The following is a 10,647-nucleotide window of genomic DNA, read 5'->3' as shown; positions in this document are numbered from 1 at the left end:
TATATAACTATCCTACAATATTCTATCCACTCCCATTGTCTGTGAATTACTTATAAATTTATTAATGATGTAAAGTAACATAAATTATTTATTGTTATTGTTTCAACCAACGAGTTTGCCCTCCAGTGCCCGCAATGCGTGAGCTTCAACTGGCTGCATTTCGTTTACCGGCCAGAGGGGTCAGTAATGAGAAGGAATTTCTGATTCTTACTCGAGGTTCATTTCAAATGCAATAGAAGGTCATCAAACATTTCCCCGATACCAATATTATGTTCCCACCTGAACTCGGTCCTGACGACAGCGAGGGAGGGGAGAAAGAAAGAGAAAAACATCACAGGACACCGTGTTTATGTTTGGGAAAGGTGGTGAGCGAGCTGGACTCCTCCCAGTTTGTGATCGTGTTGTGACCCTGGTGGCTGTAACCTCAGCCAGCTCACTGCTCTAAGAAGCCCTCAATCCTATTAGAGTCATGGGCAGAAAGTGAAGTCATGCATGTGGGGCTAATTCCCCTGTATGTGCTGCGCGTTTGTAAGTGTGTGTGTAAGTGTGTGTGTGTAAGTGTGTCTGTGTGTGTGTGTGTGTGTGTGTGTGTGTGTGTGTGTGTGTGTGTGTGTGTGTGTGTGTGTGTGTGTGTGTGTGTGTGAGTGTGTCTGTGTGTGTGTGTGTGTGTGTGTGTGTGTGTGTGTGTGAGTGTGTGTGAGAGAGAGTGTGTCTGTGTGTGTGACTTTGGGTGGCTGACCTGGGACACAAGGTCAAGTACTTAACCTGACATGCTGATACTTAAATAAATAGGAAATGCAGGTGCTGACCAAAATAGAAGAGATTCTGAAAAATGCAAGGGGATCATGAGTCAGCGAATTGGTGAACATGTGTGTGGATGTTTTACCTCCTCATCCTCCAGGCTGGTCAGGTCCCAACTGTGTTTCAGACACATCTGACGCCTCTTCCAATGCTCCAGGAAACACGCAGCTACGCACGCACGCACACACACATGCACACACACAAAACACACACACACACACACACACACACACACACACACACACACACACACACACACACACACACACACACACACACACACACACACACACAGTCAATGAGAATTGATTAATATATATATATACGATTATATATAATATATCAATCCTATAATGCTAATACCAGTCCCTCGAGAAAAATGCGGCGTTTTTTTGTGATTGTTGCAGCCAGAAATCCTTGATTATGCGGCACGTTTTCTTAAAAAATGCGATGAGATATGCTGCATATTTATGCAATTTTATGCGATGAAATTGCGGGAACTTGTAAAAATTGCGGGAACGTTCCCATGGCAACAGGGGGAAGTGGCTGCTCTTGCGTGAAGTAAACGCAACATTTTTCAACTATCTGCTAAGATATATCGGACTTTTTTGCAACGAAAATGCAGGGATTATATTGTATATTCAGGCAGGTTGCAATAACACACCATTAACACATTTGTATTTCTGTAGTCTGTATCAAGTGAAGGAGAACAGGTGTTAATTTACCCCACAGGGACATGAAGATAGCAAAGAGGACGGTGGCCCCGTTGTCAAAGAGGTACGACGCTTTGGCCAATGAGCACACTGAGCTCAGTCGCCAGTAGTCACACACTCCATCGCAGAGAGGGCACATGGTAATGTTCAGGTGGTCGTCGCATGTCTCCTGACTGAAACACATGCACACACACACACACACAAATACACACACACACACACACACACACACACACACACACACACACACACACACACACACACACACACACACACACAATACAGTGACCAGGGACTAGCTTGAGATTGAACAAATTCTCCTGATATAAAGGCTAAATAATGTAATATGATTTAAGGCAGGGGTGCCCAACCTTTTTTGACCCAAGATCTACTTTTCAAGTAGCCAACCTCCCGAGATCTACCAGCCTAGGGTCAACATTGCAAACCTTGGGGGGGGGGGGGGACTTCAGTGGGGGTTTCATTCCATCTGCGCGCGGCACCTTCTCAACAATAATCAATAATCTTCCTCCTACTCAGGGTGAAAATGGTAGGTCTTAGCTCGTTTCCCCTCAGCCATGCCAACGTTTAGTTGAGTGCGTAACTACTGTTGACGGCTTTCAACTGCTGTTGACAGCGCATGCGCTACCGCGCGTATATGTCCCGCACAAATTTTATTTTATTTAAAAAATAAAAAAAAATAAAAAAATCTTCTTCACCCCTCGCGGTCGACTTGGGATCTGTCGGCGGTCTACTGGTAGACCGCGATCGACTGGTTGGGCACCCCTGATTTAAGGTAACATAAGTGCAATACTGAGAGCGTATACATGTTTTTGAAAAAGGACTTGAATTGAATTAATTTACCTGGGCACGTTGGTGTCAACAGTTAAAATGCCGTACACAAACACTACGATTCCCAGCAGAGATGGAGGAATAAGAAGCTGAGTGTAGACTCCCAGCCAGGCAAAATACAACCCAATCTGCTCCCCAAAGTACTTCCTGCCAAAACAAACAGTATCCACATCAACCCGCTTGACACATGCACAGATGTGAACCGTGACTTTCTGGGTGATGTCCACTGTACCGTATCAGGTCCACAGGCTGGTACTTATGCATGACTCCATAGTTGGCCCATTCTTCATGCAGCAACTGAGGGAGAAGCCACGAAGATGCAACAGTTACAAACATCAACAACAACAACTTCTTCCACTAATCAGTCAGGTCAATGGATTTTACAAGCCAGTCGGGTTGGTCCCAGAGCCAAAACCTTTTTGTAGATTTAGATTCTACATTTGACTTCTACATTTTCATTGCTAAATCACACATATTGTTCAATCTCGAAATTTGTTTCCTCAACGTGATCCAGCTTTTGGTCTGAAATGTCTACATTGAGTATCTGCTCCTCATATTCATGATGCAAACCCCAAACCCAAATCACGGCCTTCAGGATAGAGGATGTAGTACTTCTCATCAGAGGACTCGCCTGTCTTTCATTGCGTTGGTCTTTCCTGCCTCTTCTCGTGAACGAGCCCTGAAACATGAAGAGCGTACCCCTTACACAACGAGGCAGTCTGAGCTACATTGGACAAAGATGGAGGGCTTGGCTCTACATATCTATAGACTTTTCTACAAATGCATGTAGATACCAAACTTTTGTCAATCAAAATACATTCAAACGACATCAAACTGTAGAAATTAAGCACAGCTGATGAGTAAATTGCTACTTACGTCATGCAGAGGGAAGGCGGAGTCATAGACATCTCTGGCCAATAAGGAGGTGATGCCTGATGACAGTTATGATGACATCATTTTGACTGTTAATGTGTGGCATGTTAATAGTTTGCATTCAAAGAAACAGATCAGATCACCTGTAGGCTATAAATAAAACTAACAAGCAGAAACAACTTAAACTCACCTGTAGTTTGGCAGGATTGTGTGGTAGTACGAGACATAATTTCTGCAACCTGGACACAAATAGCATAGGTCATTATCATATCAATGTAAAATCAATCCTGGGCTGAATTTAGTTTATATTTTACTAGGTAAAAAGGCCAGATTCCACTATGTCTGTGTTATGTATTAGACTCACTATCCGGCTCCGTGTAGAATTGCAGAACAATGTCTCCGTTGACTTGATGTCATACCTGCAGGAGTGTAAAAATACATGAATAAATAAAATAATGTAGGGATAGTTGGTTTTGGAAGGTCCCTTTTTTACTTTCGGTACAGAGAGGAATTACATGTATGTCCAAATGTGATTAAAACAAACCTCCTCTTGTTAATCTAAATTATATTTACTACTGCTATGAAAATAATGCAGGGGTCAGGAGGAGGTCAGAGTAATTTTATAATACATGTGCCGTGTTCCAATACCCGTACCGTCCGTACTTACTAGCCAAATTTTAAGTACGTAGTACGTTCCAATTCAGATCTGGCGAAAAGAAGTATACTTCAAGGACCCGGATGTCGTACTCAAAACGGGCTAATCGTGAAGTGTGGATCGAAGGACACTTTCCGCACTCAACGGCAGCCATCTTAGCTACGTAGCGGAAGAGGCGGAGCCAGGCTGAGCCAAAGTCGGCGCATTTTCCACATAGCCTGCATTAATAGAGTCATTTTGTAGTTTTTATAATTTTTATAGTTTTTTATAGCTACTAGGCATAAAGAGTTCACCGTTCAAAGCGGGATGTTTATTGCGGGGGAGGAGCCACGGCGGCAGTCGTGATCGTAATTTCCGGTTAGCGCACCACGGAGTACTCGATTTGGAACAGCTCTCACATCTGAAAAATTAACGTAGTAGATAGTACGGATAGTATACTTCCTTTAAGTATACTCATGGAAGTACGGGTATTGGAACACGGCAAAAGTCTATTAGGATAATGCCATCAGATCATAGAAAATATATTTTTTTCCCTGGGTCAACTGTGTGTCAAATGGACTGTAAATGGACAATTACAGCACTTTTATAACACTTTATAATGCTTTACAGTCAAAGTCCCCTCAAAAATGTGGATGCCTGTGGTTAATTATCCTCACAACATCTTAAAAACAGATCAAAATAACCTACAACTGTTCCCTACTCAAAGCATTTTATCTTAATGAATGAATGATGGTGTTTTGAACTCACAGCTGGAGCTTTTCTCTGATAAACGGGTGTTTGAGGGTCTTCAATTGGACGCGCGTCTTAGAATCCTGCTGGTCGTCCACGTCAGACACATCCGGCTGCAGTGGCTGGGTGATTTTGGTCATCACGGAATCCCAAATACCAGCGATACCCGACCGTTCCCGCATCTCACATTTCTGTCAAATCAAACGCAACAAACACAGCATTTCATACTTTGTTTTCCCCAAATGCAATCATCCCATGAGTTACTGTCAGTCGATATGCAAAACGACCTGCTTATCAAAACATTATTTCATAATTCTCCCTGATGGCATTTATCATTTCAACTGAATATGTCTAGAATATATAGAATAGAATAGAATAGAATAGAATAGAATCTTTATTTGTCATTTGGTTAAATACAGTGTATTTACACAACGAACTTAAGGTGCAGATTTTTGTTCAGTGCTTTTTAAAATAAATAAATAAAAAGAATAAATAGAATACAGTACGAAATATTAATAAATATATAACAACAATAACAACAATAACCCCAATAACCCCTCCCCCTGCCTTCCACTTAAGGCACAATATAGATATGGTATTGGTTTGAATTTGTTTAGGAGTTCATGCATTTGTTTTTTTTGTGTGTTTGGGCGCGTGCATGTTTGCGTGCTATTACGACTGGCTCGGAAGCCGCAACAAAGAATGGAGACATACCAGAGTTTAAATCCCAAAATAAAGTGTTAGTTAAAAGATTTGACAGTAGCACATGATGTCACGAGAAAGCAAGCCCCTCTTCTGAGGTTGAAGGCATGGCTTTTAATTAACTTGATTGTACCCGTGCTCCACCCAAAGACCATTCCACTGCCACTGCAAGGCCAGTGGGGGTATAGAGGGGCGTAACAGTGTGCACAAACATGTGTTTGTGTGTTGTCTTTGTGTCTATGTGTGTCTTTGTATGTGTGCATGCGTGTGTGAGAGTGTGCCTGTGCCTACATGTTTGTGGGTGCACATGTGTGTTTGTCTTTGTTGGTGTGCATGTGTGCCAGTTCATGAGTGTATGTGCGTGTGCGTGTGTGTGTGTGTGTGTGTGTGTGTGTGTGTGTGTGTGTGTGTGTGTGTGTGTGTGTGTGTGTGTGTGTGTGTGTGTGTGTGTGTGTGTGGGCAAACTGCTGACCTTTTTCACGGCCACCTTGATCTTCTGCAGCTCTGCCTCTCTGCTGAGGATCGGCCAAGGGATGTGAAGACGGATGAACGCAACACCGTGCAGCGAGGTCTACATGAAAACACAGAACACAGGGGACCCTTAACAACGTGCATGACGTCTGCGTGAAAACCATATAATGCCATGTCATCTCAATAACAATGTTAACATGCAAACTTTCATGTAAAATTTCAAAACAAATGAATGAACTAATGTTATTTTCTGGCTGTCAAAATGTACAGAATATAACAGATTGTATTTAGTATCCACCAATGTACTTATTTTGTCAAGAACGCACATGTGCTGTATAGCACTACATAGTGAAATATCACACACACTCACTTCCAATCGATCTGTCAATTAGAATCCTTGTACAGTTACACACATACACACACACAAACTTAGATGTGTTGGACAGTGTTAGTCCATGGTGTTGGAGTCACAATACTTTAGGATTTGGAGAATCTTAAAGGAGAAGAGTGCGGTCGGTTTAGTTAGAATGTCTCTCACAAGAGGGATCTGTCATGCAGTTTTGTCTCTAGCATTGTCAGACGGACTAGATATATCAAATATGAAACTACAACACCCCCGTTGACCAACATGGTTTGGAGCTGAACTCCCCCCACGCACCTGTTTATCCCGTTCTATGTGTAATCCCGCCTCCTGCAGTCCACTTTCAAACTCCGCCCGCATCACAGCCTTCTCCTCTTCCGTCAGTTTTGACTCCTCCCCCTCGACCGCTGCTAGCCCCGCCTCCCCGAGCTCCGCCTCTGAGCCCCGGAACCCGGACACGGACGCCGCTATGCTGCCATTGGAAACGATTGAAAGGCGTGGCTTTGAGCCCCGCCTCTTTTTGTACTTGTAGCAGAGAACGTAGTCCACTTTCTTGCGACCATCTGCAAAATACAGCCCAGGTCCGAGCTCTATGCCAGACTCCTAGAAACACAAACAACACACCAGTTAAATGTAAATGGACTGCATTCATATAGCGCTTTTCTAACCATTGGCCACTCAAAGCGCTTTACAATATTGCCTCACATTCACCATTCACGCACACATTCACGGCGGAGTCAACCATGCAAGGCGACAGCCAGCTCGTCGGGAGCTAACAGTCAGGGTTAGGTGCCTTGCTCAAGGACACCTCGACACTCAGCTATGTTAATCGAACCAACAACCTTCAGGTTACCAGCCAACCTGCTCTACCTCCTGAGCTACAGTTATGCTCATGATGGAGCTCAGGATTGATGTGTGTGTCTGGGCGTGTTTACGTGTGTGTGTGTGTGTGTGTGTGTGTGTGTGTGTGTGTGTGTGTGTGTGTGTGTGTGTGTGTGTGTGTGTGTGTGGGCGTGTGTGTCTCGGTGTGCGTGCAGGTGAGCCCTACTATATCTCTCTCTGTGGCAGTTGTTACACTCGCGTGGTGGGATGTGATCAGTGAGTTGAATTGCTGCACACGTGACGGTTGTGATGTCTCGTGATTTCCCTTCCGTTGTTTGCGAGGGGGTCATACCGGTGGGGGGGGCTCATCATCCACGTCCTTGTCATGGAGACCCGAAGGAGTCCCGTTGGCGGCGTCCTGCCCCAGCCCCGAAAGCGAGCAGGCCAGGGAAAACAGCCTCTCTGAGCGGGCGACCGGTGGATCACCCATGGTGTTGGCTGTTCCGTTCCATCCCTCTGGAAGAAGAGCAGGTGAGCAGGTCGATATGAGTAGAGGTCCAAAGGGAAGACGCAGGGGGAACAGCAACAGTTGAGCGCCTATTGTGGTTTGAGTATCCTTGTAGCACTGCCAGAGTTAGCCACCACAGCTCCGCGGTCTAACACGACGCAGAGGAGAATACGGTGTGCATAGAATAATAGAATGTCTCATAACCTTCGTTAAGGGTGATAACTTAACACTATTTCCTGTTGTTTGGCAGTCAATGAGAACACATTCAAAATCACAACCACACTATGTTGTGTAGTCCAGTCTCTGCCTAACATTGTTTTCCACAGCATTTCCCTGAATATATTGAATGTGGTCATAACAACGTTTTTCAATACAAATAATTAGTAATACAAAACTTTAACTATGATTTAAATTTGTGATTAGGTTTTGAATCAGTTAAAAGGTTCATATTATCTTTGCATAATATATGCAAATATCCTAACGGTTTTGTATCTTTCTCACAAGGCATTAGGCGGAAGGCATTAAATGTAACAACTAGCATGAATTTATCATAACTACCTCAACAATAGGCCTACATAGTTACGTATCAAAATAAAGTCTAACCATATTAATCATCATTTCAATATTTATTATTTAAATAACCACAGGTGGTGATAATCACGGCACGGCAAACACACAGCAACACTCATCATCATCCATAAATAGCAAACCCATATCCCCGGGCCCTAACACACATCAACACTAATCCCTGTTCACCACGTGTTTTGTGGGCAAACAAACAGCCCAAACGGAGAGGGTTGAATGTGTAGCCCTCTAACTAAAGCAGTCCAGGTTTTGAACACATTTTAAAAATGTTATGAACTATGGATTTGTTTGAGCAAATACTAATTTAGTGTGTGTGTGTGTGTGTGTGTGTGTGTGTGTGTGTGTGTGTGTGTGTGTGTGTGTGTGTGTGTGTGTGTGTGTGTGTGTGTGTGTGTGTGTGTGTGTGTGTGTGTGTGTGTGTGTGTGTGTGTGTGTATGTGTCAATAGCTGTAACAACAACTCTTCTGCCACTGCTTAATTCTGATTCTGTCATTACAATGAAAGCAGGAGCCGGCCTCGCCCTGAAGCTTAATGTAGATAACAACCCACGGTGCACAGAGCGGTAAAGCGAACTGGTCAGGTAAAGACGTTAGAGTAGGCCTGCAGTAGCCGGGCAAGGGTCAGAAGCTTTTGGACAGTACAAGGCCAAAGGCCAGAGGGAAACGACAGGACCAGATTACGCATCGCTAATTACAATAACTTCTCCAACCATGTGAAACTGAACATTCAACAGCACATACGTAGGCTTCACACACTCATTCTTTTGTTAAATTTTCAAGAACATTTTGACTTCCAAAATGGATGTTAGGATAGGCTACTCGTTTATTGCCTAAGTTTGTTGGGTCTTAGAATCAGCATGATTTCAATACGTAAATAGTTTCAATCAGACAAATCAAAATATTTATTTATTTGTTATCTCCATAAATGCATGCGTTATAAACACACGTTGGCGCAACACGTTCGCGAGCAGATGATCGGATGACCACAAACTCCAAAGCACTCAGCCCCGGGGCAGACGGTCCAAGCGCAGACGGATTAAACAATACCACATTACACTACTTTGAACGCTGCAGCGCATCATCGTTTCGTTCCTAGTCGACAAACTCAGACAATAGTTGACAAGTTTGACTTACCAAAGCCCGTAGATAATCTTTTCATCGCTATTTGAAAGAAAAAGATGCGCAAAGCGCACGAGCGAATACATGGGTAACAATCCCTACGCGTTCCCGGCCGAGGCTTAACGTGCGCGCGGGCACGGCGCGGCTAATTCCCTGGACGTTCCTACGAACGACATGTCAGGTAGGTCACGTGGGTGCTGCTGGGTAGAATTGATGCACGCAAAGAGTAGGCGTGCGACGTTCGGGAGCGTTTAACACACCGGAGGAAAGCCTTACAGGAATCATGACTCATCTATTAGTACTGTTTACATGTGTTTTCCCCGCGCTTAAAATAAATAAGAAGGCTATAGAAAACATGCAAAAAAGCTGATGATATTTAGTTTAGAGTGAATAGGTAGGCTACTTGAAAAACAATGACGATACGCCTACAAAAGCTGATACAGGGTGTTAATTACATTGCAGATTAAATGCCACACATCTCACTCTGTGTGTGGAGGCTCAGGGTGCCGTTGCCTCTCTCTCTCTCTCTCTCTCTCTCTCTCTCTCTCTCTCTCTCTCTCTCTCTCTCTCTCTCTCTCTCTCTCTCTCTCTCTCTCTCTCTCTCTCTCTCTCTCTCTCTCTCTCTCTCTCTCTCTCTCTCTCTCTCTCTCTCTCTCTCTCTCTCTCTCTCTCTCTCTCTCTCTTTAGTGACATTGTGGAAGACTGACGCGAGAGCTGGTCTGAGAGGCACTCTGGTGGCCATATGTGACACTGCATTTTTGGTTTTACATCCTTGTAACTTTACCCGTGTGTGTATCTTTGAGTAATTGTTTACAACTCAAAGTTCTAATGAGCCAGAGAGGGAGGACTTGAGCCGAGGATGTAATAAGAGCAATCAGCCGGAGCAAAACGCTATTATAGTAAACCACTGCTTATTCATTCCTCCGAAACGGTCATCCGACCGACTGCAATTCCTCTACAATCTCTGTGTTGATTACATTCAAAGCAGCCCAGATTAGAATCCATGGCATGCTGGAGGGCAGTTAAGGTCAGCCGGAAGAGACTCCGGGCGTGGGGAATTAAGGAGCAGGGTCATGGTAAGGATCCCGTTAATCTTCAATCTCCAACATGCGTGAGATGCGTGAGAAGAATGATACACCTGACCAACTCCAATACCCGGAAAGGTGTGAGGATTTCCTGGCTAAATCGGCTCACAGAGGAAGAGCTCACTGCCACCCTGCCTAATGGGCTTCACGGGACTGCAAGAGATCCGGGGGATGTCGGCAAACATGAAATCCATACCTGAAAGGAGTTCCATGATCGGCCCGATCTGACTTCCTGTCGCGGGCGGGGGGGGGGGGGGGGGGGGGGGGGCTTAACTCGCAGAGAGTGTTCGGAATAGAGTTCAGGGAGTAGGCCTACCTTAGGTGAATGCGTTGGAGACTTAAGCTACCTCAAAACTGGTATTGGGACATGGCTCC

At 44.4% G+C, this 10,647-nt stretch overlaps 1 protein-coding gene across 1 annotated transcript in view; it reads right to left on the bottom strand.

Moving 5' to 3' along the window:
• The window catches only part of ano2a (anoctamin 2a), a 19,580-nt gene extending 10,194 nt beyond the window's left edge, over positions 1-9,386 (bottom strand). Inside the window, exons 1-14 of the mRNA XM_030366155.1 lie at positions 9,203-9,386; positions 7,329-7,492; positions 6,452-6,757; positions 5,795-5,893; positions 4,639-4,811; positions 3,601-3,655; positions 3,427-3,475; positions 3,240-3,295; positions 2,995-3,042; positions 2,596-2,660; positions 2,376-2,510; positions 1,527-1,687; positions 887-969; positions 280-291 (exon numbers count right to left, since the gene is read on the bottom strand). Coding sequence (XP_030222015.1) covers positions 280-291; positions 887-969; positions 1,527-1,687; positions 2,376-2,510; positions 2,596-2,660; positions 2,995-3,042; positions 3,240-3,295; positions 3,427-3,475; positions 3,601-3,655; positions 4,639-4,811; positions 5,795-5,893; positions 6,452-6,757; positions 7,329-7,492; positions 9,203-9,227 — 1,431 coding nt within the window. The 5' untranslated portion in view covers positions 9,228-9,386. The remainder of the gene's footprint in view (positions 1-279; positions 292-886; positions 970-1,526; positions 1,688-2,375; positions 2,511-2,595; positions 2,661-2,994; positions 3,043-3,239; positions 3,296-3,426; positions 3,476-3,600; positions 3,656-4,638; positions 4,812-5,794; positions 5,894-6,451; positions 6,758-7,328; positions 7,493-9,202) is intronic.
• Positions 9,387-10,647: the final 1,261 nt, after the last annotated feature.

Source organism: Gadus morhua, chromosome 9 (assembly GCF_902167405.1).
Source record: "Gadus morhua chromosome 9, gadMor3.0, whole genome shotgun sequence".
Lineage (NCBI taxonomy): Eukaryota > Metazoa > Chordata > Actinopteri > Gadiformes > Gadidae > Gadus > Gadus morhua.
The sequence above is the reverse complement of the archived record's forward strand: the minus strand, read 5'-3'. Positions and strand labels throughout refer to the sequence as shown.